This window comes from Lytechinus variegatus, chromosome 2, assembly GCF_018143015.1.
Source record: "Lytechinus variegatus isolate NC3 chromosome 2, Lvar_3.0, whole genome shotgun sequence".
NCBI lineage: Eukaryota > Metazoa > Echinodermata > Echinoidea > Temnopleuroida > Toxopneustidae > Lytechinus > Lytechinus variegatus.
The window spans coordinates 74,482,121-74,508,840 of NC_054741.1; the positions used below are offsets into that span (position 1 = coordinate 74,482,121).

Genomic DNA, 26,720 nt, shown 5'->3' on the forward strand with positions numbered 1-26,720 from the left:
GATTTATATACCATTAAATTTTTTTTCTCTCTCTTTTCTGAACTGATGTACCTTAAAGGTGGAAGGAGCAAAGGAAGAAGAGGGAAAGAAAAGGAAGAGGATGAGAAGGATGATGATGAAGAAAGTAGAAATGAGGTACAAGGAATGTGAGAAAACACGCGTGATGATGATAAAAAATTGAAGTTCTTGGGGGTGCTGTTTTTTTATGCTCAAATTAAAGAGCGTTGACAATTAATTGAGAGACCCCATTTTGCGCATTTTTCGTGGGTTGAATTAGACATAGCTTGTCCAGTGAAACGCCATTATGTACATATTTTCAGAGAAACATCAATATCAATTGCACCTATTGAGCGAGATTTGAATCGATGTTCCAGAAAATGTTGAGCCTGAACACACCTGACAACTGAAGTGAGATGAGAAACGAAAGATAAGTATGATTAGAGAAACAGCAAAGGATGAGTGCATGAATTCCTGGAAATGTCCCTCCCATATTCTCCCTGACATACCAAAGATGAATTTCCAGTCGGTACCACTTGAATTCCTCCTTCTCTTTTGGTTTTCAAATATGAAATCTACCTACCTGTAGGTACATGTATAAAAAGATGTAGGTCAAAATGAAGTCCTGATTAAGTCATGTTCATGTATTGGGTATCATGAATTAAAAAAAAAGGCATTTTGAACATTTAGCCATGGACTTAAACTGGGATAATTATTACTTTGAAATGATTTCATGTCTTCTCACTGCTAAATAATTATTATATCCACCATAATAAGATTATTAGAGATGTACATGGGAAAAACTTGGTAAGAAATCGAAAGGCTTCAATTTGAGTTAGAACTAATAGCTTGAAATAATAACCACAAACATGCCAGTGGTGTTTGTGGTGGTATTTGGTGGCCATACCCAATTCCCTATTCCAAGATTTGGTATAAAGACTTGACCTTTCCCTTTGCCTGACCTTATTTACAATCTGACAGGTATTGCCAACTTTAATAGATTTAAAAATATGATCACATGGTGCTTCTGGATGTAGGGGATGCAATGTACATGAAGATGAATACTTCAGAGATAAATCATAAGATGAGTTCCTCAGTATGCATTAGAGTTGATTGGAAAATATCCAGTTTTCAGAAACATAAAATGATTACATTAATACAATCAAGTATCTAAATTTTAGAGGTAGTCTGCTGGTACAGACCCAAATTGATATTTGAATCAACAAGTGGGGTTTTAAACAAAATCCACAGACTTCAGACTTGCTGTACCTGTGTTCATGGTACAGGCGTATTAAACAACATTACTCAATTTCCATCCAAAGTTCTAGTTTACTGCAAATTCAGAGCAGTTTCTTTATATTTTGACAAATGAGGGGATAGTGCTTTATGGTGAAGCTGCAGTTTTCTTATAAATTCTATATCTTGATGCTGAGTGATAAAGTGTGCAAATTCAGAGTTTGAACATCATTTGAACTCAAACTTTAAAAAGAAATCACAATCTCTGTTTGTGTCTGAAGTTACTACTGATCAATAGAACTGCCGATCTGGAGCAGTCTGAAGAAGACATTGAACTCTTCATGACAACATAATACCATAGCTCCATGATAATACACTGGACATCCACAATGTTCCTTGAGAGGAGAGCTTAGAATTACTTTATGTACCCTTCATTTGATGAAGGGTACATGTATTACAGAATTATATTCAAATGACTTGTCTTAACTTGAAATGAATTATCTGTGGCGTTGTATTTTTATTCTTATTTCTTAAATCAGTGACATTGGCACTTGAAGTCTTCATGAAAATGAGAAGTTGTTGCCTAGTCATAATGAAACAGACTGCATTTTGTCTACATGCAGACCTTAGTAAAAAAAAATCATTAAAGGAAAATGAAACCTTTGGAACAAGATAGCTTATGTGAAAACAGAAATATCAAAGAAACAGATCAACAAACGTTTCAGAAAAATTGAATAAATAATAAAGTTATGATCATTTGACCTTCAGATCATTATTGTAATGTATAGATCCTTTTGTTGGCAATGTGACAAAGATATGTGTTGTCATATGTGAACAAATTTCCCCATTACTTTTGTTTATATTTCACTTCAACTCTTTCTTTTATCACATATATCAGTAATAACGTGCATTCTTTGGGTAGGAGGGCATGTAATAAAGATTTTCAAAGAATGCATTAAATGGATAAAGAGTTTGTAAGGATAAGAATGAGCATAAAGAGACATTTGGGGGTATTTTATATAGTCAATCCAAGGGAAAGTTGGTCACATGTGACATCACACGCCTTTGTCGCATTGCCAGTGGGAGGATCTCCAAAGCATTAATGATCGCAATATTCAAATGCTAATAACTTTATCATTTGTTGGATTTTTAACTTTCTCAGATCTTGTTCTTTGATTTTTCTCTTTCCATACAAGACAACTTGTTCCAAAGATTTCATTCTCCTTAAAAAAAATAAGAAAAAGAAACATGTGATGGACGCCTGTACCAAATTATATTTCTCAAATTCCAAAATATATTCATCAGAATTATATTTCTCAAATTCCAAAATATATTCATCAGAAATATATTTCTGATTACTTTACTTCCTAATTTGATTATCAAAGTTTATATTACAACATGCCCATCAAAGATTGAGAAGAATATGTAGACCCAAGTAAGCCTAGAAGCAAGTTTATGACTTGGTAGGTCCTCTATAGTATACATGTACAACAGTTTCAGTGTGTTTTGCTTTACATGTATATACTACAGTAAATCTATGATTTGGTTTCATCTCATTGTGCAAACATGCGAGAGTGTATATATTCCTTTAATTGTTTTTGTAATCGCACTTTAGCTGGGAAACTGCAGTATCACTTTCATTTTCCTTGTCCCATGATAATTATTGGGCAGAGTATACATTGCAGTGATTTAATGGCGATTGGGAAATTCAAGATTTTAGTCTTTAATCAGACCACTGCCAATGTTCGTAATAGATTCTGTGCATGTATTCGTTTAGAGGTTGAATGGACATTTGTACTTCGGGCATAAAACTAAAAGATGAATGAATATTAGAATGGGTGACTAAATTTGATGTCTAATCCTATGGTACTTCATTTAGGACAATACTATACCAAATCGAAGGGCTTCCAAAAACACAAGTACAGATCTTAAATTTTCCCATTGGACTCTTGAATGAGCAGCAAATTTAGAAAGGAGTATTGAGATGAAATAGAATAAGAATTTGATAAATCGGCATCGCACAAGTCATGGTTATCCTATGTAGTCCAAGGGGTGAGGTCTGGCAGTTCCTGTATATTTTTTGTTTGTGAAAGCCTCATGTCATCCAAGATACTACACCCCAAATATATCAACAGAGCTACATGTATACCAATAACTATGGATCTTCATCAATTTTGAAGTTGCTACATTTTTGTAATGGGAAAATGAGATATTTGTGTAAGTTTCCTTATCCTATCCAGCCTTTAAAGTCAAACCCAAATGAAATCACTGTATGTTATGGTAATAAATTCATTACAATTTGGTCTTGTTTGAATCTGCTAGTACATTTAGTTCTCTTTCACATACACATCTCACTCTGCATTATTAATTTCATTAAATTGATTAAAGAAAAATTTTTTTTCAGCCTTTCCCTGTCTCACCGGATGTACATTTGCTTGTTCTTGGAGTTTCTCCTGATAACTATAAGATTTTACTTGTTAGTGACATATTTCCTGATTCTGTGTTATGATTTCCAAAAATAGTATGGTATATTTTGTTGGTGATATAATTTGTGAGAAGAATTGGAATTAATGATTACCAACTTCCTCAGGAAATGTTTGTGTTGTTTACAGTACAAATTCATATTTTGATTATTTTTCCCTGATTTGGATACTTGATTGAAAAAATTTCCTGGTATCGTATTGCAATTTGCTCCACATTTTTGAAAGACTGCTATACATAAAGGCTTTTGTATAGCATATTTTACATAGGACTGTACATTGCAGTACTTAGTTGAGAGCTTTTCTCTTATGACCAAAATGCCACTTGTATTCAAGTTTGTATATCAACATTATTACCTGTATGTGGATACATTTAAGTAGGCATGCTGAAAGTTACCAATATCTAGTAACTGTGTTTTACTGTATAAATTGACATTAGTATTGTTTAATGTAACAAGAGTAATGCTGCACAATTGCATTTTGAGAACCACGCTCTATAATTAACTTATCTAGAAAATAATCTCCCATTTGATATACATGTAGTTTTATTTTCAAAATCTTATTTTACAGTGATCCCTTTGTGTTAAATGTTTTTAGATGGTAATTTAGCCATATAGTCTACAATAAATTATTTTGCCCTCATAAGCCTCAAATTGGAAAGCCTGTTCTGTCGGTCAACCTTTTTAAAAAGATACATTTGCTGCTGCTCCAAATGAGAAAATCATGCTCGGGATGATATATTTACTGTAGGCATTCATAGTGCTGAAAATTTCATCAAAATCGGATGTAAAATAAGAAAGTTATGACATTTTAAAGTTTCCCTTAGTTTTCAGAAAACAGTGATATGCACAAGTAGGTGAGTCAGTTGATGATGTCCATCACTCACGGGTGTATTTCTTTTGTTTTTTATTGTTTGAATTCTACAATATTTCACTTTTTATAGATTTGACAATAAGGACCAACCTGACTGAACCATATAGTATTAAACATTGCTAATTAGACATGTTCAGGGAGGAAATAATCATTGTTTCACTTGACAATGAGGAGAAAATTAGAATATTTAATATTACATATAATAAAATACAAAAGAAATAGTGAGTGGATGATGTCATAGTCTCCTCATTTGCATACCAGCCAGGATGTGCATATAACTGTTTTGTGAAATTAAGCGAAACTTTAAAGTGTCATAACTTTCTTATTTTACATCTGATTTTGATGAAATTTTCAGTGTTATGCTTGTTGGATTTTCTCTTTATATTCAAATCAACATTTTGTTGGGGTGAACTTGTCCTTTAAAATGTATGTGTCATGCTTTACATCAGAACACTGACTGTTTGTCAATGGCATTCCTTCAAAGAAACTGTCATACTGAGATGTGTTGTGGTATGACCTGATTAGTAGAACCTAGACTGTTATGTTGGTTATGTACTCTACCAATGTTGACATGCTCACCTTCCTGAGTGAGATATCAAGATGCAGGCTATTATTTCTCAGATAATGCATTTTGAAGAACTCAGTCCCGAAAGGTCGTACATCAACTCTATCATATCCAAGCTATTGATATCATCAGGACCTCATTACATGGTATAATTGCAGTTTTGGTAGTTTTACCATGGCAAAAAAAATCTAGATTTTCATCATAGTTATCATATTTGATTAATAGCAAGATATCATAACAATGAGTCAATATTAGATGCAATTTGTAACAGGATCCAGATTTTAACAAAAGACCATTTCAGCTTCAATAAATCTATCATTTTTACCTTAGCCATGAGAAAACATACTTCCTGACATATCTTTTCTTGTACAAAATATGGTGAACATTTTTTTATTATTAAAAGAATCCCATAAGGATGTACTACCTTTTGGAATTGAGGTTGTCATTTATCTTGTCTGATGTTTCCCCTCTGAACCTTTTCCCATGGACACCATGAAAGTACATGTAGTTCGTGTTATCTGATATGCTGCTTGTGGCCAGATGTATGACCAAATTCTCTAGTGACATTATATGCTCTTGCATGATACACATTACTAACCTGAACTAATTGATTAACAAATACTATTTTCTAATTTCAAAGATAATGAATCCCAATAATTGTGTTTATGTGAGAGACATATGCATCTCCTCTATAAAATGTGGAATGCTGTGCGAGTTGTGGTAATGATCTCAAAATGGGTTTGTACAAAATCCAATGAAATGACCACCAAAGTGTCTGTTTGTATAAATAAAAAAACATGTGCCAAATGATTCTGGAAGAAATTGTGCAATTGCTGAGAAATTAGCAAATAAGTACAGGATTCGGGTCAAGTGTCGGGCCGACATTCAAAGCAATGATAATACACTGTCCCACGTGCGCTTATCTGTGTTGGTGATCTCCAGTGTGAACATTTTTAACCGTAGATTTCAAGATTTTACAAAGTTCAGTTTATGTAACTGTTCCAGATCTAGATCCTCGATGATACTCATGAAATCAGTGTTTATGGCAACTACTTTCATTTATTTATCTGATCAATGTGATTCTTTAATTTTGCATCCTATTGCTCAATGAACGTTAGTTTTTTTTTGTCAGATATAGCAATTCAGTCGAGTAGAAAATAGACAACTTTTTATTATTTTACTGTATCATCAAAGAAATGGTTGTGGACATATTCATACATGTACATTGGGATGAAGATTAAATTTGAGTTTGTAGTAAAGTAAAATTGAAGATCCCAACCCCCACCCCCTCCAAAAAAAGAGGAAAAAGGAAAAGAAAGGAAAAGAAAAGAATAGAAAGGGTAAGCAACTATATTATCATAGTAAGGAGAGCATATACTTTCAATCTATTTCCAGTGTTCAGAACCAAATAATAAAAAAGTCTATGTGATACAAACTTCTATCCCCGTAGCTGTGTGATGTAGGGTACATCAATATTTATTCAATTTCCCAGGTTATTGAAAATGGAAGCATCAGGCAATTTCTTCATCTGCTGGAAAAAAAAGAAGAAACAAATGAAATGAAGAAAACACTTTCCTTATGTTGGAAATTATAATTCATTTGTATTTTTTGCTGTTTATCTCTTGCACAATGAAATTTCTCAGAAAGGCAGAAGAAATGTTTTTCTACTTTAAAGATTTTCCTCAGCATCGGTTATGAAGATGTCCTGTAGCTCTACCCAATATAGATTTAGATTGAATAGACAATATAAAACAGTCAAATCATATTTCATTGATTGTTCAAATAATATCACAGTAATTGAAATTTAATAAGGTTTTTTTTTCTTATTTTTGAAATATATCTCTAGAACACCTTTAAACGTTGCATCTTGATGATTTAATATTCCATTTGAAATTAAATTTCAAGAATCTTTAGTTTAAAACAAGTAAACTTTCCTTAAATACCCTGATTTAGTACAATAAATTATAAAAACTATAAAGCTCACTAATAATGGATCATATCATTTATGATGGATATGTTTGTTTCCACTGGAGATTTCAAATACAAAATTTAATAGAGAAATTTCGGTTTTGAACGGTGCTAAGCCTGTGAAAAAAAATGAAAACATTGATATTTTTTGAGTGAGTCAAGTAAATGTATGATTATAAAAATGTTGTAAACAACATTCAGATGAACTTATTTCTTCATAGTGGTGACAGGTCCTGGGAGAATCATCATCATCCAATTGACCTTTTTACATAGAAATCTATGAAGTAGCAAAATGATTATCTGAAACATTGTGTGATATTGTTTGCCTTTAATATAAAGACATGTGCATGATATCATGGTCCTATATGCGATCATCTGATACATGTGTATCTGCCACTACTGACTTCTAGAGAATTTCAGTGTATTTCTGGAATGGGGGCAAGGATAGTAACTTTTGACCTATGACCTAAGGAAAATTGACCCCTGCCACTGTGGTCTACAATACCACAGCAAGATCATGAACAATGTTTGCATCCAGGCAAAGAGACATTTCCCTTGTGATAAGCATTTTATGAAAACAACTGCTGTAGGTATGCAATTTTGTCACTTATTGTTTTATTTTTTGTTTATTTTTCTATAGTGTCAAGTTTAGAACAGACTTAAATTTACTAGGGATGTGCTTTGAATGGAATAGCAATTTCAACTTATCTGAACTTGATACAGTTTGACTGTGGGGGGGGGGGGGATGGAACAAGATACTGGCAGTTCATTGCTTTTGAATTAACTAGGATAATTAAAACACTACGTCAATACAAAATTCTACCCATATCGCAGTTGGCAATTTAAATTCTACCCACACCAAAAACCTGCTATTTTTCTAGGAACAGACATGCATAGCAAAAACTAGTTCGTTGGGCAACGTGGAAATAAATAGGACTGAATTACGAAGGGATTTTTCTCCCTTGAGTGAGATACTCTTTTTTAATAGCATGATCATGCATGTGGATTGTGAAGGATTCCTCTCATTCGCTCTGATTTCTCAGAAAGATTCATCCTCCTTTGATGGATTATTATCGTGGTAATGCTAGTAATCATCAGAGTTGTGCTCGATGGAGAAGAGTAGTAAAGAGAATCTGCAAGTTCAAGTGGATTCTGTTTTCAAAACTAGGAAGAAAATTATATATTTGGCAGAAATAATTGTGTAGGAATTATGCATAAGAACGTTTACATTTTTTAAATGGACTTTTTAACATCATATTATTGTATGATGCATTTATACACTGAATAGAAAGGTACATGTATATGCAGGCAATGCTTGACAAAAAATATTCTGTTGAGCAACAAGGAACTGATATATGTCTAAATTTTTACCAAAATAGATTTTATTTGAAACTGAAATTATGAACGTCTTACATATGATGAAACTCGAAAAAAACTCTCTACTGTGTATTTCAGAGACAATTGTATGATTGGATTAGAAGCCTTTATCACAATATGCAGGATTAGGTCTACCAAATGGCATAGTTTATATCATGCTTTAGCTGGCTATGCATTACAAAACAGAAACAAACCTCCTTCCTCCTACGTAGATTCACAACTTCCCTAGATGAAATAATATGCCTGCAGAACACAATAAATATCAAACAGAATTAATGTTATTCTGTCACCGAATTTAATAAATGGTATTTCCTCAACTACTTTAAGTAGAGATTCGTATACATATATATGGGAAGCCATAATCCCACCTAACGAGAGGTCTGTTTTCAACTTTTCAACTTTTCAGTCAAAACTCTTTAATCAAAATCCATGGCTGTTTGATGAATTTGTAAGGAATTTTCAACAGGTCTTTGATTTTTATTCCTTCAACAAAAATCAATCAATATTTTGACCCAGACAAACTCGTCATTTGGCAAGTACATGTCATTTGACAAATACAAAATGTAAAGAAAATATAAAAAACATTATTTTTCGATAATATCGACCAGCCACATTGCCCTTTTACTTGCCGAATGATGAACTGATACATACCTGTCTTTGATGAACAGATATACATTAATTTGTAAAGTTTTGCTAATAAGTGTATGGTTGTGTAAATGATAATAATGATAATACAGGATTTGTATAGCACATGTATCCACCTTGCTAGATGCTCAAAGTGCTCATATATTACCCCCGGCTAAGCTAGTCTACCTATTCTGGGGCACACTGCTTTTTGAGGAATTACTTCCTGCCGGTACCAATTTACCTCACCCGGGTCGAGTGCAGCACAATGTGGGTAAATTTTTTGCTGAAAGAAAACATGTCATGGCTGGGAATCGAACCCACGTCCTTCATGAAAGACAAGACTCTTCACCACCAGACCATGATGCCCCCACATACTGTTGTTTATGAGCAGGGAAAAAATTACACGGGGGGGGGGGGGGGCTCGCCAGCTCGGGTTGATATTTGCCCTGAAGTGCTCACAAGAGCCCTTGGTAATATTTTTTAAAAAGAGTCCTGGAAAAAAAATCCCTATTCACTGCATTGTTGAAGGATAACTAATATTGCAGATTGTGAAAATTTGCCCCTGGAAATAAAAAAAAAAAAACATATTTTTTATGAGACACACCTGTTTGTTGTGATGCATATCCATAACCTCGACCAGCCCAAGACAGCTCACGCTCTATTCTGCTTATGAGTATGACTGGCACATTCGGTCAATTATTTTATGGCTACTTTCCATGTGCGCTGATTAATTGCCTATGGCAAGTAGGTGTTTCCTTTATGCCATAGGTGAAACTGACACGAGGCTAACAAAATATTTTACAGGTGGCTCTACCTAATTTGTATTTGGACAATTTGTAGTCCAAGTCTGACTTGGGCAAAATCTGAACTTACGTGTAGAAGATGTGTTTTGCCTTTTCTGGTCTGAATCAACGCTTCAAGATATGCGGTTATTCAAATTAAAAGGAAAGGTCATTCTGTGGAGAGTTTACAAAGGTTATTTTGTAATGAGAGACCATAAATCCTGTCTCCTCCATCCTGTAGCTCTGGGACACTTGTCGCTTCATGAATCCATGGAGGCCTCAAGTTTTCCATTCTCTGAAATTCCAATTCTGTGTTAATTCTTTATAGTCTAAACATCACATTTCATATTTTTAAATTGACTAATGTATCTTCTGAAGCAACTATGAATAGTAAAAAAACAAAACAAACATACCCAAGCAGATAAAGCTTGACAAACACTGCAATCAGGTTTCATGTCCATCTTTCTTAATTATGCATGGTTTTGTTTAATTGGAATTTTGCTTTGATTTTCATGATATTCTGTATTTCAAGTTTTTTTGCCTAAAAGGTGTGTTTCCATGAAATCCTGCAAATGCTGTTATTCTTCCTGAATTCTGTACAATTTGCTGTTTTCTGGAAAACTAGTGACTCTAACCCAGATTTCAGATGCACCGACGCACCAACTGAATAAGACTGGATTTGTAGAGATTATACACTGTATGTTTTTGTCTTGCTATTCAGCCACAATAGCAGTTATGCGATAGTCGTATGGGAGACACAGCTTGTCTATTCATATCCTGTAGTGAAATGATAAGAGCATACAAATATGAAGAAATGTCCTATGTAGCATGCAAAAAATCTCTTCTAAATATGAAGTTGATATGGTAACCATGATTTAAAATTGTTATGAATAATCCTATGACTTGGCTATAAGGTATCACCTCTTTGGCAACCAATCAACTGTCTGATCCTACGATGAGTGTATAGGTTATTCATCTCCTTAATTGAGCATACTACATGTAGACCTATACGTTATTTTGAATTAGCATGTTTGTGTTGTTAGATCGTACAGGTGCATATCTTGCATAAGAAACTATAGTGACTCGACCCAATTAGATTAAGAGGGGGATTTAAGGGTTGTTGCATAGATAGGTGTACCTTTGCATAAATAATCAACCAGTTGATTTTGATTCATGTAGAGAGTGAGGAGGAAAATCATTTCTTTGTGGCAAAAGCCGAATTGCAAAAAATAAACAGTAATTGACAATAGCAATATAAAAAAGCTTAGTATTACAAACGTATTCAAATAAAAAAATTGAATAGAAAAAAATAGAAAAATATGTACCGGTATGCCTAATGAGTATCTATCTTACTATGACCATCTTCATTTTTCTTGGTATTTATGTAAAGGAAGACAGCAATTTGAACCTGATATTAGATTCATAGATTTTAATATGATATAGATTTCATTTTATTTTGAAATAGAATATGAATACAATATGGCCTCTTACTGAATTATGTTTTTATATTTCTTGTTCATATGTATACTGATATTGTCACTTGGAAATAAGGTGCTTACCCACTTATTTTTTATGTTGTATTATTTTACAGTCATCCAAACCCAAGACTGGTATCTTCTGTTTCTTAATTGAGGAGGTGAGGGAGACGACAGCATTGGAACTTCCCGAAAGAGAAAACACGATAGTTTTGAAGGTGAGAATTTTTATGTTTTGTGATTTTACGGCTTTCATTTTGACATTCGAGATTCAATTTTTTTCCTGCAGCATTTTTCAAGGAAAGACTCTCACCTAATTCTCTGCTCTATACATATATATTTGTAGAAACAATGTATTTCAAAGCTAAGTTTGCTTTTCATATGAATTTTTGATACATGTACGATAACAAAAATACTCAACTATAATTATGTTATATACACCTTTTCATTTCAATTAAAGGTACATGTATGTATGTAAATTGTTTAAAGCATATAATACACTTGACTGATTGAATAAATAATCATTTTGATACAGTGTGATTGAAGAAAAAGAAGAATAAAATATTTTGAACCACTTAATGGCTTGTACTGAATCTTTAAAACTAAGTTCACATCAGGTATAGATATTGCCAAAATCTAATTCCTTCATTCCATTTTGTAAATGTGCATATTTTATAGAATTCAAAATGATATAGGCCTGTATTTTTTCTTTTATGATGGAGAAAACAATGAAGATGGAGATGTTCATGGTGGTAGAAATGTGGATGATGTTGTTGTTGCTGTTGATGATGATTACATCAATAATGCTCAAGACAGTGAAATATCGCACACACTTCTTCAGTTTAAGGTTCCCCAATATTACCCTGTTGCTGTTGTTGTTGATGATTATGGTGTTAAATCATGTTGATTATGATGACATTGATAATTGCACACATTTCAAGGTTCCCCAATATTCTGGGTTTTTTTTTTGAGGTTGTCATCTTCAATGTGCAGAGTTTTCAAGCAATATTCACCATCAACGATTCTATATGTGGGTTTAACCATTCAAAAATAGTGAAACTTGTTCCTGCATGCTATTACCAATAATATTAAAAAAGGAAAAACAATCAATTTATTGCTGAAGCCTCGGGCCATTTCCATGACACAGTGTTCAAGACACGTTGGTCTCTCTCTCTCTCATCAGTCCAGTAATTGGACGATGGGATGTAGTATGATGACCATTCAAGATATGTGAACAATGTGTCATACACTTGTGTGGTAATGAAAGATAGATGGAAATGGGGAACAGGAGAAAGTGTAAGAAAAAGAGTTATGCCAACATCATTCTATCAGGGAAAACAATATATAAAGGAAGGGCTTTGATTATATTGTTAGAAAAAAAACAAGGGAAATAGTAGAAAGAAATACATAGTCAAGAGAGAGATGGATTGATATTGTCCATGAATTAGTAACACAGGTAGTGTTTCCAATGCCATGTAAATAATGCAATAACCCACAACAGAACTTCTTGGAAATATAACTACCGCAGTTATTAATGCAGAGCCGCACAGTAATTCAAGCAAGCCCTTTCCACTGCTATCCGATGCTAATTAATATCATGACGTCCGGAGGCTCGTCGGACCATGCAAATCACAACATGAAACCGTATGGAATGCCTCCCCCCAAAAAAAAGAGTGACAATTAAAACAATACCAAGGTAGTGTAATGTTCTAGCTATTTTAGTTATCGTCAACAATATTTCAATAATTGGAGACTGTCTAAAACTGTGGTAGAGCTAAAGACCCTAGTTTTTCTTTTTCTAAAATTTTAGCATTGTGTTCTATGGTGTTTTCAGCATCACATTCCATTTTTAGTGGTGACAGGTGATGAAGCAATTGCATACAGTGTAGTGAAAATCTTTCAAAACACAAGTTTCGTTGCATATAAAGCTTGGCAAACAGAATATATGCTGAACACTGTGAAGAGGTTTTAAAGGCAGAATTTTCACTTATGCATGGTCTTGTTGTATTGGGTTTTGCTTTCATTTTTATCCATTTTGCTGGACATATATTTTCATAAATTGAAAAAACTATGAATTTTTTATTTTTATTTTTTAATTCAATTTAATTTATTTATTTATTTTTTCGGGGGGGGGGGGGGGGCTGAAATCGTATTCCCCTGTGGAATTAATTGATTGCAATGATTTTTCCCTGTTTATGATAGCTCAGAAAACTGGAGACTCTATTTAAAGTTTAAAAGAATATGAATTATATATATGTATGTAAAGCTTATAGCCTATGAATGTGGTGAAATATACTTTTTGTGTATTAATTCTTATAAATAGAATAAGGGGTGTAGAGGTAATGGGTAAATGGTCTCAAGTATTCATGTTTTCAAGGTTATGTCTGAGCTTATGACTGGGAGTTTGAAACATTTACATTACTCCTTCATCATACATCAAATTAATGAATATGCAGTTGGAATTGCTATTATGCATCACCTTTCTTGGTTTCATCCAGACGAGAAAGAAAATTCAGGAATCAATCAGTGAGGGTAAACATTAAATCCTTGTCGTCTGAACATGCCTAAAATTGATATCCCATGAGGATTATATGACTCTGACTGTCCATTCATTTGCAGTGATTATTTTCTTCAGAAGCCAGTGAACTAGTGGATAGTTCAACAGCCATGACAGAGATGAAAGACACTGGTATTCTAAACCCTGCAACACAAAGCTTAATGATTGATTTTAATACTCATTTTAATGATCAGTATATGGGTAATCAATCGTATTAATCCACTATGCAACCAAGTACTAAGTTTTGTGATATGGGTCCTTGATGGTGCAATAATTGATTACCAACATGTCAATATTGTGTACCGGTAGACATGTAGATGGGAACTTGTGAAATACTACTATGATAAAAAATGTATTAGTGTGGGATTTTCAGTCTTTCGGGTTTCTCATCTCTTACTGATTTTTATCAACTGAAGAAATAGCATAAAAATTACCATATTTCATTGGAAGTTACAGGGTTGCATAGGTTTAAATAAAACAAAATAGTTTTTGTCTCACCTGCGAAGCAAAGTGAGACTATAGGCGCCGCTTTTCCGACGGCGGCGGCGGCGTCAACATCAAATCTTAACCTGAGGTTAAGTTTTTGAAATGACATCATAACTTAGAAAGTATATGGACCTAGTTCATGAAACTTAGCCATAAGGTTAATCAAGTATTACTGAACATCCTATTAGAGTTTCATGTCACATGACCAAGGTCAAAGGTCATTTAGGGTCAATGAACTTAGACCATGTTGGAGGAATCAACATCGAAATCTTAACCTGTGGTTAAGTTTTTGAAATGTCATCATAACTTAGAAAATATATGGACCTAGTTCATGAAACTTGGACATAAGGTTAATCAAGTATCACTGAACATCCTGCATGAGTTTCACGTCACATGACCAAGGTCAAAGGTCATTTAGGGTCAATGAACTTTGGCCGAATTGGGGATATCTGTTGAATTCCCATCATAACTTTGAAAGTTTATGGATCTGATTCATGAAACTTGGACATAATACTCATCAAGCATCACTGAAAATTTTGTGCAAGTTTCAGGTCTCATGATTAAGGTCAAAGGTCATTTAGGGTCAATGAACTCTGGCCGAATCAGGGGTATCTGTTGAATTACCATCATAACTTTGATAGTTTATTGGTCTAGTTCATTAAACTTGGACATTAGAGTAATCAAGTATCACTGAACATCCTGTGCACGTTTCAGGTCACATGACCAAGGTCAAAGGTCAATGAACTTTGGCCGAATTGGGTGTATCTGTTGAATTACCATCATAACTTTGAAAGTTTATGGATCTGATTCATGAAACTTGTACATAAGAGTAATCAAGTATCACTGAATATCCTGTTTGAGTTTCAGGTCACATGATCAAGGTCAAAGGTCATGTAAGGTCAATGAACTTTGGCCATGTTGGGTTTTTTTTGTGAATCTCTGTAAGTTTATTGGTCTAGTTCATAAAAAGTGGACATAAGAGTAACCATGTATCACTGAACATCTTGTGCGAGTTAGAGTAGTATTCAAAGTCAGCACTGCTGCTATATTGAACCGCGTGATGCAGGTGAGACGGCCAGAGGCATTCCACTTGTTCCATTTTGCAATCACTGTAAACTGTGCACTATCATTAAGATAAGAATGAGAATGATTAGATCATTTAATTAAAAAAAAGAAGGGAAAAAAGGCTTACAATTCATAATAAGCCTCCAGTGTTTGAAGTGCAATGCATGACCAAACAATGTATCCAATAATAGCCTTGCATCACGTTGACAGTTTGCAAACCCAGATTGGCTCTGAAGTAGGAGCACTCAACGTTGTGGAGTGAGTTGTAACAACAAAAACATCTCAGCAATGAGATTTGTTTTAGGCTGTGTTCATACAAGTTTAGGAATAGAACAGGAATCTACATGTAAATTGTAAAGTCATTTCTGAGGAAGTATGCTCTTGTTACTTTCCCCACTGTTGTTCTATCCAAATGTTTGCTCTCATACGACATACTTATGGCATTTTAACCTTATGAACTTTCGGGCTCACATCTACCATGCCATTGATGGATATTGCAACTCCATATTTGAAAAATTACCAATTCCTATGTGTAAAGCAGGGCTCGACATTAGCAGTGGCCCGGTAGCCCGGGGCAACCTAAATTGAGAGTCGGGCCACCAAATAAAAGCTTTCACTTGGTGGCCCGGTCGGGCTACCAATATTTTGATAAATTGTAATGTTTTCTATTGTTTTAGGGCCACCAAATTTGCTTTGCGAGCCACCAAAAATATGAAACTGATGATTTTGGTGAACCGATCGGGCCACCAAGCAAAACAGTTAGTGTGGAGCATTGTGTAAAGGGTCTTCTTATTTTGAGATAATTCTCAGTTATGATGGACATGTATGAGAAAATATGCAAATGTTGTAACCATGTTTTCAACTACCGGGTAAATGTTTTTCAAAGCCATGAGACCTAGCTGCAAATCGTGGCTTGAACACCTCATCTAATCCTGGAAGAGTGTTGTAAGATGAAACGTTTCTTGTTAAACAGAATCGGAAGAATGTTTAGTTTTACTGATGAATTAGGGGCTAACCTTTGCTAACTCTTTTGAAGTGATGTTTTTCTATCTCTCTCGCTTCATCTGTCTCTCTGTCACTCTCTCTATCTCTCCCTTCTCTCTCTCTTTCTATTTCTCTGTTTATTGTCTGCCTGTGGGTATAATCCTAGACTTGTCATTGGTAATAATGGCCATGCATAGCAATTGCAGCAAGAAACAATCTTTCTATTCTTATGTCTGTCTATTTCTGTCTCTATGGACCTCTTACTTTTTAAAATTTTTCTTACATCCAGATTATTTACCAGTCTTCAGTCTTTCAATTTGATTTCTAACCCCTTCTTCACTCAAATTCCTCTCTTCATTGATCTTGTATCTTTGAAAATAGTATTTACCGGTATTGTTCTTGTTTCTTGTAGTTTTTTTGTCAATGCTTTTTATATGCTGTAAAGCCTGTAAGTGCCCTCAACTCCACTGTAAGTGCTTTGAGACCACAAGAAAATGTAGATTTACTGAAATACTTTTAACACCATTACATCTAAAGAAACATGAAATGATTACTTGATTTCAGTGTGTTGCTATCTACCTTAGATTGCAATACAGCATGTGACAAATGGGGTGACTTTAATGTATCTTAGCTTTTTTCTACCCTCTTTTCTCCCCTTGTTTTTTCTCTCCTCTCTCTCCTCCTCCTGTATGATTTTAATCTCTATACTCACGTCTTTGTCTCTATTCCTCTTCTGTCTATCTGCCTTTATTTCCATGTGACTCACTTGAAGTTATTTCCTACATTTATAGAGCCTTGTTTCATAAAGTCTTACCATGTATTTGGTAGCTGCCATGAAAACCTAATTTTTATTGCAATATATATATAATTGTAAATTCTTTATGAAACATGGACTCATACTAATATCTTACACTTATCTCAGTATAGCATTGTATTATCAACTCTTTGAATTTGAAAATAGATCTGAAAGACAATACTTTATACAAAGATTTACAAAGAGTATATCTGAATTCAAGATAAATACTTTATTTATTCACCACAATTGATTTTATCCATCTATTTCTTGTTCTTTCTTGTTTTCTCCAGTCGGTCGGTAACTTAGAGTATGTTATCCAAGCTCAGAGTCAACAGGACATGCAATCATGGCATGCCAACATTAACAACTGCATGAGGACAAGTATCAATGCTAACCTGCTGAGTGGGAGAACCAATGGCTTGTCTAATGGTGGTGCAGTTCCTACTACCACCAATGGTAATGTTGGCAACGTGGGCAACATTGCCAACATTGGAAATGCTGTAAACACTGGTGGTAGCCAAGGGAGTGTTGGGAGTAGTCTCGCAGGGGACAGGATTCCACCAAGGTAAGATTCTGAGGTATAAAGCATATACATTTAAGAGATTATCAAGAAAGGGATCTAGAGAAAGAGCAGGGTGATAGATTTAGGAGAGATAGAGAGAGATAGGGGAATACGGAGGCAAGAAAGGAAGGGGGGCTTCCTTCCATTTATTGAACATCACGTGCCTATGGTCCTGTTTTATTTCTAAAACACCTGTTTTTCATCTCCAAATGTGAGAATTGTAATCTTCGAGATTCACCAAATCTGTCGCCAATCAGTAGTGCCCATGTCAGTCATGATGGGAATTCCCAATCGGCCCTCTTGCTACTAAAAAAAATAAAATACCTCGATACAAAAGAGCACTTACTTTACCATGCTTTTATCTCCTTTGATCAAATGCTCATGCTGTTCTGTTATATGTTTCATAGATCCTCTATTCTGAGTAGACCTTAAGTGCCACAGGAATGCATGAAATGTGTTCTGCATCGATATGAATACACCCTGGAAAACATGTCTTAATTCTAATATCTTGAAAGCCATTGCCACCAGGCTTGCCCTTTTTCAGCCAAGTCTTCTTCTCCTCGCCTGGGATCAGTTGGTTCACCCTGGGAGATATTCAATATGAGCAGAGATGCCTGAACAGAATTTCTCTTTCACAAAACTGTTTTCTATTCTGGAGATATTGTTTGCATCACGTTCTGTTCCCATGGGGTGAAACTCTTCTCTTTCTCTTGAAGTATAACATCGTCATGGCAACATGCTTCCTTTAGAACTGCAGTAGTGGTGCAATGTACTTTAGTTTTTAATTTTCATGTGTCAAAAGAGAGGTATGGTAAACTTTACGAAAGTACAGCTTTTAATTTCAGGGGAATAGGAAGAGAATGACATGTATGCCACACATTCATTTTCCTACAATTCTACATGTATCAAAGCATTTATTGAAAAACATACTTTTTTATTAATTGAATAGTGAAATTATGATGGAAGAAAGTAGACAATCTGCATTCTTTTCACTAAGCATAGAGAACCAATGCTCATTTACACACAAAATGTGACTGAACACCACATTTTCATCATCAAAACAAGGTCACCTTGAGATATAGTACATCAAATATTAACAGGGCTTTAGTTTGTATCAGTGAAAAGATTAAATTCTTCACAGCATATTGTGTATAGTTCATACAATGAAGTAAAGACTGAAAAATTGCTTTAGTAATTGTTTTCAGGGTCATCTGGTTTCAATTTCCCTGTTGACAATGTATGAAGATATAACACAATAAGCTGAAAGTGAAATTTGTTATGAGGTGCAAGTACCTATAAAACTATCCTCATATTCAGCCATAGATTTTGTGCAAGATATTCCATTCAAGACAGAAGAAGAGCACTAAAGTATCTGAATTTTTAAATGAAACACTGTATATTTTAAGTGGTGCATATATCACATTCATAGTGTTACTTTTGTTTTGGATGCACTATATATTATTTCATTGTATTTTCCAGTTGAATGACAGCTTAGGCAAAAGAAAACTAGTTTCAGAAGATGTGAGAAAACATTGTTGTATTATATACATGTAGGTTGAAAGTTCAGGTTGACATACCTAATGGCCAGCATATCAGAAAATGAGTGTTTGCAATAGGAAATGGACTATAATAGTTCATAGAATCAATTGAGGATATTTTTTTATTAATGGGTTTGCACTTTGAGGGAATCTTATGATTTCAACTGTTGCATGTAATTCTAAATAATCATTATGTAATGTAATATTTTGGTCTGACAAAATAGGAATGCAGCAATATTGTGAAGTTAAGGGGTAGTTTTTGTCAGCAAAATGACATAACATATGGCATGTTTGTACAGAGAATCATTAAATGGTATTACCTGCGTATCAAGAATTCCAGAAATTTTTCCTGTAGAAACAGACGCGATGCGGCTTGTTGATAAACTGCATCACACAAAATACGGTTTCTCAAAACCACCTCTAGGAGATGGTTATTGCCGGGTTACGTGACGCGGAATGTGACTTAATCAGATTATTCACTCTGTAGAAACACTTCTACCATGTTTACACAGTGACACGGCTCGGGGGTTCGACACGCGAGCCGTGCTCAACACGGCAATTTTATGCTGTGTAAACGCGATCAGTGTGATCCGCGAGCCGTGTCGAACACGGCTTTTTTGATCCGCCAAAATCGTAGGTTTCAACCCGCGAGCTGAGTCAGACTCGGCAATTTTTTCGTGTGTAAACAGAAAGCCGTGTCGAACTCTCTTGACCAGGTCACTGCGCGCGCTTTCACTTTTGGCATTGTTGTTCGCACGGACAAGATTCGATTCCGGCGGTGGATTTCCAGCGTTTAATTTGCGACGTCATAATTCTTCTTCCGTTCGAGATCCGCGAGCCGTGTTGAACTCGCCTTTTTATATGTACGTATAAACGCGATCTCTGATCCCTTCTTCGCAGTGTTCAACCTGGCTCGCGGATTCAACACCCGAGCCGAGTCAATGTGTAAACACGGTAGCTGATAAAGACTACGGTAATTGACATTGCAAGCTTCAAAACTCCTTTTTATTACTGCATCTAACATGTAACTATTGTTTGATCAGATTTTTGATAATGTTTTTGATATTTTTGTTTTAAAAATAGTTGCTTGCCCGCACATCATTTTTCCTTGGCCTGGGCAATCAGGCGAGTGGTTGGGTTGAGCCCTGCACATTAAACAAAATTCAAGTAAACAATGAACATGAATTCTATACTTAGGATAAGATTCCCAAATGAAAATTTTTCACTATTTGTTTTTTGACATGTAGTGACAGACAGTTGCGTGTGAAAAAAAAAAAATTGTAATAAATGGTCGCAAGCAGTGACACAACCCACTGTGAAATCCCTTTAAAAACATATCAAGTCCTTTTACGGCTTTTGGAACCCTTGCGCGCGCCAATGCTCAGCGGCGCTCGCACAGTCGCACAAGCGCAGCCCGGCCCGGCTAGGGCTATACGCTAGGGCACGGCGGCCGTGGCCCCTGCCTGCTGCACTGCATATTAGGTACAGTACGCGCCCGGCCCGAATATGACAAGTTTTGCCATTGGCTTGTGGTCTGACACATGTTTATTTAAAGCTAAAATTCGAACGCAAAGTTTGACAAATGAACATCATTCTTACATCATCGTAAAGCTTAGAAAAAAATGCACAATGACTCATGGGAACTAAGCTGTACGATACCATCAAGTGAAATTGGAACGAGGGGAATTCGTTTGTGGTAACATAAAGTAGGATTTTACGTTGAGTTTCACCCTATTTTTGATATGAAAGGGATGTTTTTGACCCCAAAACGCGAATGCAATTAACATCTTTGCAAGAATTTCAATTATTTAATGGAAATAATGTGATATCATCAGCATTATATCATTGGAACTAGGGATAAAAGTGGGAACTTTTTTCAGGAATGACAAAATTGTTAACAAAACATGAAATTTCCAATGGTATTTCCATAGAGTGGTAGACAAGCGCGGAAAGCACGCGCAGTTAGTGTCCCGTAGGATTCGATATGTTATGACCGCGTCATATCCCAACATCTTAATTTATGAGTAGGCAGTTAAAACTGGGCAATATCATTCAATATTTATACAGATCAGGTTTTATGGGTCAAATATATATAAAAGGTTGATTTCCTAAAGATATCTTTTTTAGAGTCGGGTACCAGCATATTTCTTATTGTGAAAATATTTATTGAATAAGTTGTTTTCACTGTAGGCTAATTCAATTCAGTTCAATTTCATGGTTTGTTGATATACATGTTTCACAGTTTAAAAAATAGAATTGTAGTGTACATATGTTTACCAATGGTAAATATTGGTATGAAATAGATTTACAATTAAAAACATTCACATATATATAAACTACACAGAGAATTATTGTTAAATACAAATTGTAATGCTTCTTTCTAAAATTCCAAATATGCTGTTTCAGAAAAAAAAAATGCTGTAAGAGTACATGTAAGATGATAATTTTAAGTAGAATTATATCTGAATCATGACAGAAATTGTCCATTTCATAGATTGTTTTGGGGTATTGTTTTAGATTTAGCTCCTTTACACATGCTGCATTAATCATAATTTAGATACTACAAAAAAATGTTATCTTATGTATGAGGAAGATTATAACAACTTTAGGACTGTATGGTCCCTGATTTCCAAATGAATTTCCTGATTTCAAAGAGAGGAGTCAAATGTTGAGGAAAGTTTGTTAAACTTTCCTATAACCTTGGTTGGATAATTGTTGCCATTTCCTGGTAATATTCTCATTATTAAGTTTTTAGTTCCATTTTTATTCTTGAAATATGTGCCCAAACACTAATGCAGTCTATTGTGTTTCAGGACAAAGTTTCTGAGCTTAGATTCAGAATTGTTTTCACTTTGTTCATGGAAATATGTTGAAGTAAATCAGATATAATGATTCACTCACCCATATTTTGACTTGAGATATGAAATGTTCAGGAGTGTTACATGTATATTATCCTCTGCTTATATTTTGACATGCAAGATTTATGAAAATAAATCTTGTGAATTTATTACAGTAGACTTTGATCCATAGGTCCGTGCTATGATGGACTCAAGTGTCAGAATGCATGGTAATGGTATTGCAGTGTTGGCTCTACCTGAGTATTCATCAATCCATGATGTTCCCAGTATGACTTGGATCCCCCTCAAGCTTGATGCACCTGTCAAATATAACTCCATCCCTTTGATGCCCATTGTGGCCCATGCCCCTCCAACTTTCTAACCAGCCAGGGCATCTTCAGTGGCGAAACACCTACTAAATCCAGCCTACATAGCATGCAAGAATGGGTTAGACAGTGCTGAAAGTCATGGCCCATGGAAACCATGTGGCAAGAACTAAAACTCTGATGTATACATTTCCAAGCATAGCAATCAAATTCTTATTCCTGTCCCAAAATTGAATCCACTGTTGCAGCCCCTGTTGCATATCCCTGCTTGGACCCTGCCAGGCTATGAGGTTTTGAGCTCAGGCCACTACCAAAACCAATCAACATTCTCACTGGCAGGGAGGACCTCCAAATGATATGGCAAGTACCTGTTGGTGCCTGTGTAGTACAGGGGGGGATTTCAATTGACAGTTTATACATTCTAGTTTATCTTCTTGGTTTATACAGTACATGTATATTACAATTCTGATTCTGAATTAAAGTTGTCTCTTTTCCCATATTTGTATGAAGCAGAGAAAGCCATGAGCCACACAGCTTCAGCAATCTTAAATTACTTCAATTGTGAAGTGATTAGAATCAATACAGGCTTCTCTAGTTTTTCCTTAAAATATCAAACTCAACATCAAAAATAAAATATTGCATGGGCTGACAAGTAGTAGCTAGTTTCTCATGAATATCTATCTCAAATCTTTATCATTTCTTATGTTAAACATTGGTTTGTTTTTGCATTAAAATTTGTATGACTCCCCCACCCCCTCTCTCCCTCTTTTACACAGACACACCCTCACTTATTTAAAATAATATTTATTCAACTTCATTTCCTTTTTTAAAGATACCATTGTGCCTTTTCACCTTTTCATCACCTCCCTTCTCCATCCCCCTTCATACCATTCCTTCATTTTCTCATTTCCCTTTTCCCCTTTTCCACCCCCATCCTTCCCGGTCTTCCTCTCTAAACCCTGTGCCTTCCTCACCTTTCAACAATGTGCGACAATCACATCAATCCCCCATTTCTATACAAGAAGACAGACTTCACTTCATCTGAAAATTCATAATCCGACAAAAATATGGGTGATGATGAATTGCCCGAGTTCCCTCTCACATTAATGTCATTTGATCTTTGTAGATAGTGAGGAGAGGATCTAAGGGGCTCTAAACCTTTGATTGATACACCCCTAGAGGGCCCTTCACATTTGACACACTTCCTGGAGGTATTTCACACTTGATGCTGTCTTCCAAGTAAAGGGGATGTTTCTTCCGAGCTTTAAAAAAAAAAACACCCCCTTCAAACACCAAAGAAAAACCAAGAAAGCATTGTAAACAAGCTTTTCCCTGGTACTTATCTGGAGACAGTTATGGATGATATGAGCTATTAAAGTGTTGAAAATATCAGACTTCACCCCTGTGTCATGAATTATTGATGATGTTTTTATAAAAGATTCTGTACTATGACACTTATTTTTTCACACATGTTTCATTTTAGATACCATTCTTTTAGAGAGATATTAGCACAAAGATATCTTGACAGATAGTGGTTCAATAATGTTTTTAAAGGTAAATTTCAATCCATTAGAATAATGGTAGAATACATATATTCAATGATTTTTTTTAATTTGTATTTTGTATTTTTTTCGCCTGTTCAGATAGCTTTCCTCACTGTTGTAACCCGCACCCGTTGCGGTACGGGTTAACCTGCCGGTATGCCTCCGATCGCGGGTTGCGGGCCGGGCCGAGTTCATTCTCAAACCCGCAGACCGTCATGCGAAAAAAGGGAGAATAAACGACGCATAATAAAAACATTCACAGTGAAAATTGAGTTAAGATCATGTGCTTCTTACGTGGCAGATTCTTTTAGAGACGTAGATATTTCCTTTTAAAAATGCCGGCGTATTTTTGTCTTGTGAATAGTGAACAGGACCGAGTCTGAGACAGTTCAACATGATAAATACATCGAGTTGCTCTCTTTCAAAGGCCAGCGCCAGTGCGTGCATGCAGCGCAGTCAAAAGCAACCGCATGGGCCAATGAAACTCGATGTTGAGTTTCCCGTCCCATTTTTTCCAGCTCATAATGAGGAACCGATGTCATTATTCATTATTTTTCAGAAGATGAAAGTTTGACCTTTTGTAACCTATTAACGCACTTTATTCCGTGGAACTTGAAGCCAGGGAAAAATTAATCATTTTTTTTTGGGGGGGGCTCCATTTTCATTTTTTTGCAATATTTCAGGGGCTCTTTTCAAATGCTACGTTTTTGTATTTTGAGGAATACCTGTTCACTTCTTAAATTAATTATTACTTGTTTAATATTGTATGATTTTTAAAGTTTTTTTCATGCCTAGAATCTTGGATGTGGGTGTGTTTGTGTGGGTGAGACTGTGAGTTGAACTTGATATAAATGAATTTAATATTGAATTTTTACTCCATCTAATTCCAGTACTTGGCCATTAAAAGGCCCACATACCCTTACTTTTCCTGAAGTTCTTTGAAAACGCAGATCTCCACGAAAATTGTATTTCTCTATGGGGGAGTCTAAATTTGGTGAGAATGAACTCATTAATAACTTAAATATACATGACAATGAAGAAATCATCAAACTTCATTGGCAGTTTTGAAAAATATACCCGAAATATAAACTCTGTCTGAAGCAGAAAATCACCATCATTGAGGCCTTTACAGAGCGAATTGTCCCCCAGAACTCTGGCAGAGAGACAGAGCTCAGACTAGCTAGCACAAGCACCAATGCGTACGTGGGTGAGTCTCCGTCGGCCTTGTAACAGATTGAGCTTTGATGATTTTTTTTGTCTGATATTTAACTCATCCCCTGGAAAAATAAAACAAATGATTTTTAAGTAATAATTAGCAAATAAGATAAGTTATTTTGGATGAGTACTAGGCCGTATGATAACTCACCAACGCGAGGTTACTAGACTTTGGGATTTATTGAGGTAGCTCAACCATACCTCGAGCGATGTTCGTGCAGGCTCCACCACTTCTACGGTTGTTGAGTGGAGCCTGCACGAACATCCCTCGAGGTATGGTTGAGCATGCAGCGTCATTCCATTCACAAAAAAAGAAAGAAAGAAAAGATTTGCAGGTATTTACAAGATATACAAGTAATTGTCTTACTGAAAAGCTTATATTAATGATTTAAATCAGTTTTGAATCTAGATATGAAAAAAGATATCCAAATAGTTTATTTTCAGAATTTGATTTTCAAACGCGGGCCAAATTTCATAACGCGGGCAACGGGAAACTGAACATCGAGTTTTAGCGGCCATATTATCGAATGAAATACAAAAACAGAAGGAAATAATGTAGAGATAAACGAGAAGAAAAATTTACTGTATCATTATCCAGGTATTTATTGCAATTTTGATTACTTTATAGACGAGGTCCCATAGAATTGAATATTGTAATTATGATTGTTGTGAGTCGCAGTGTCGACCGACCTGGACTGAAAAACAACATTGCCGTCTGCCGATCCTTGCTGGGCAGCCTGGGCTAGCTACATTAGCGCGCTGAGCTGCGGCTCGCTAGCTGGATCCGAGGCGTTAATTGCGTAATGCTTTCAATTTCGAGATCAGAGCGGACCCATTTCGTGGTACAAAGTCACCCAAAAAACATTTTCTCTCCGAAATAAAAGGCAAATTTGCAAATTGTAAGTAAATTCACTCTAGGCTAGGTAGTAATAGACATATATTTTCCTGATTTGAGCCTGTATAGTGTGGGGATTGCAGAAATGTTTTTCATTTTTCAAAGATAAATTGACTTGCGGGTTAAAACCCGACGGGTCAGCGGGTCCCGCTTGCAAATTATTGGATTATACGGGACGGTACGGTTCGGGTTTTCACTTGCGGGTTACAACATTAGCTTTCCTCTTTATTTTCAAGAAATTAAATATTTCTTAAACCCGACTTTCTGGGGGATTTATGAAGGATTTTTTCGTAATGGGGGAGAAAATAATTTAGAAAAATATTAAGTAAGTGAGCGAGGGTACTATTAATTAAGGCTTATCACAAGTGATTGTCTTTATTGTTGCAATTCTTAATTGAAATTCAAGGATTCTTGAGAATTTAAAGAATTGAAAATATACAATATATAGGTATTGAATTATTCATTCATTATTCATTTGAGTTTCCTTTTTTTCAGGGGGATCGCCATTAAGGGAACAACTGATGCCCCTGTTCTA

The 26,720-nt window shown here is 35.2% G+C and overlaps 1 protein-coding gene across 1 annotated transcript in view; it reads left to right on the forward strand.

Moving 5' to 3' along the window:
- LOC121409004 (SH2B adapter protein 2-like) overlaps positions 1–19,937 on the forward strand; it is a 35,041-nt gene extending 15,104 nt beyond the window's left edge. Inside the window, exons 3-4 of the mRNA XM_041600772.1 lie at positions 11,497–11,598; positions 17,559–19,937. Coding sequence (XP_041456706.1) covers positions 11,497–11,598; positions 17,559–17,837 — 381 coding nt within the window. The 3' untranslated portion in view covers positions 17,838–19,937. The remainder of the gene's footprint in view (positions 1–11,496; positions 11,599–17,558) is intronic.
- Positions 19,938–26,720: the final 6,783 nt, after the last annotated feature.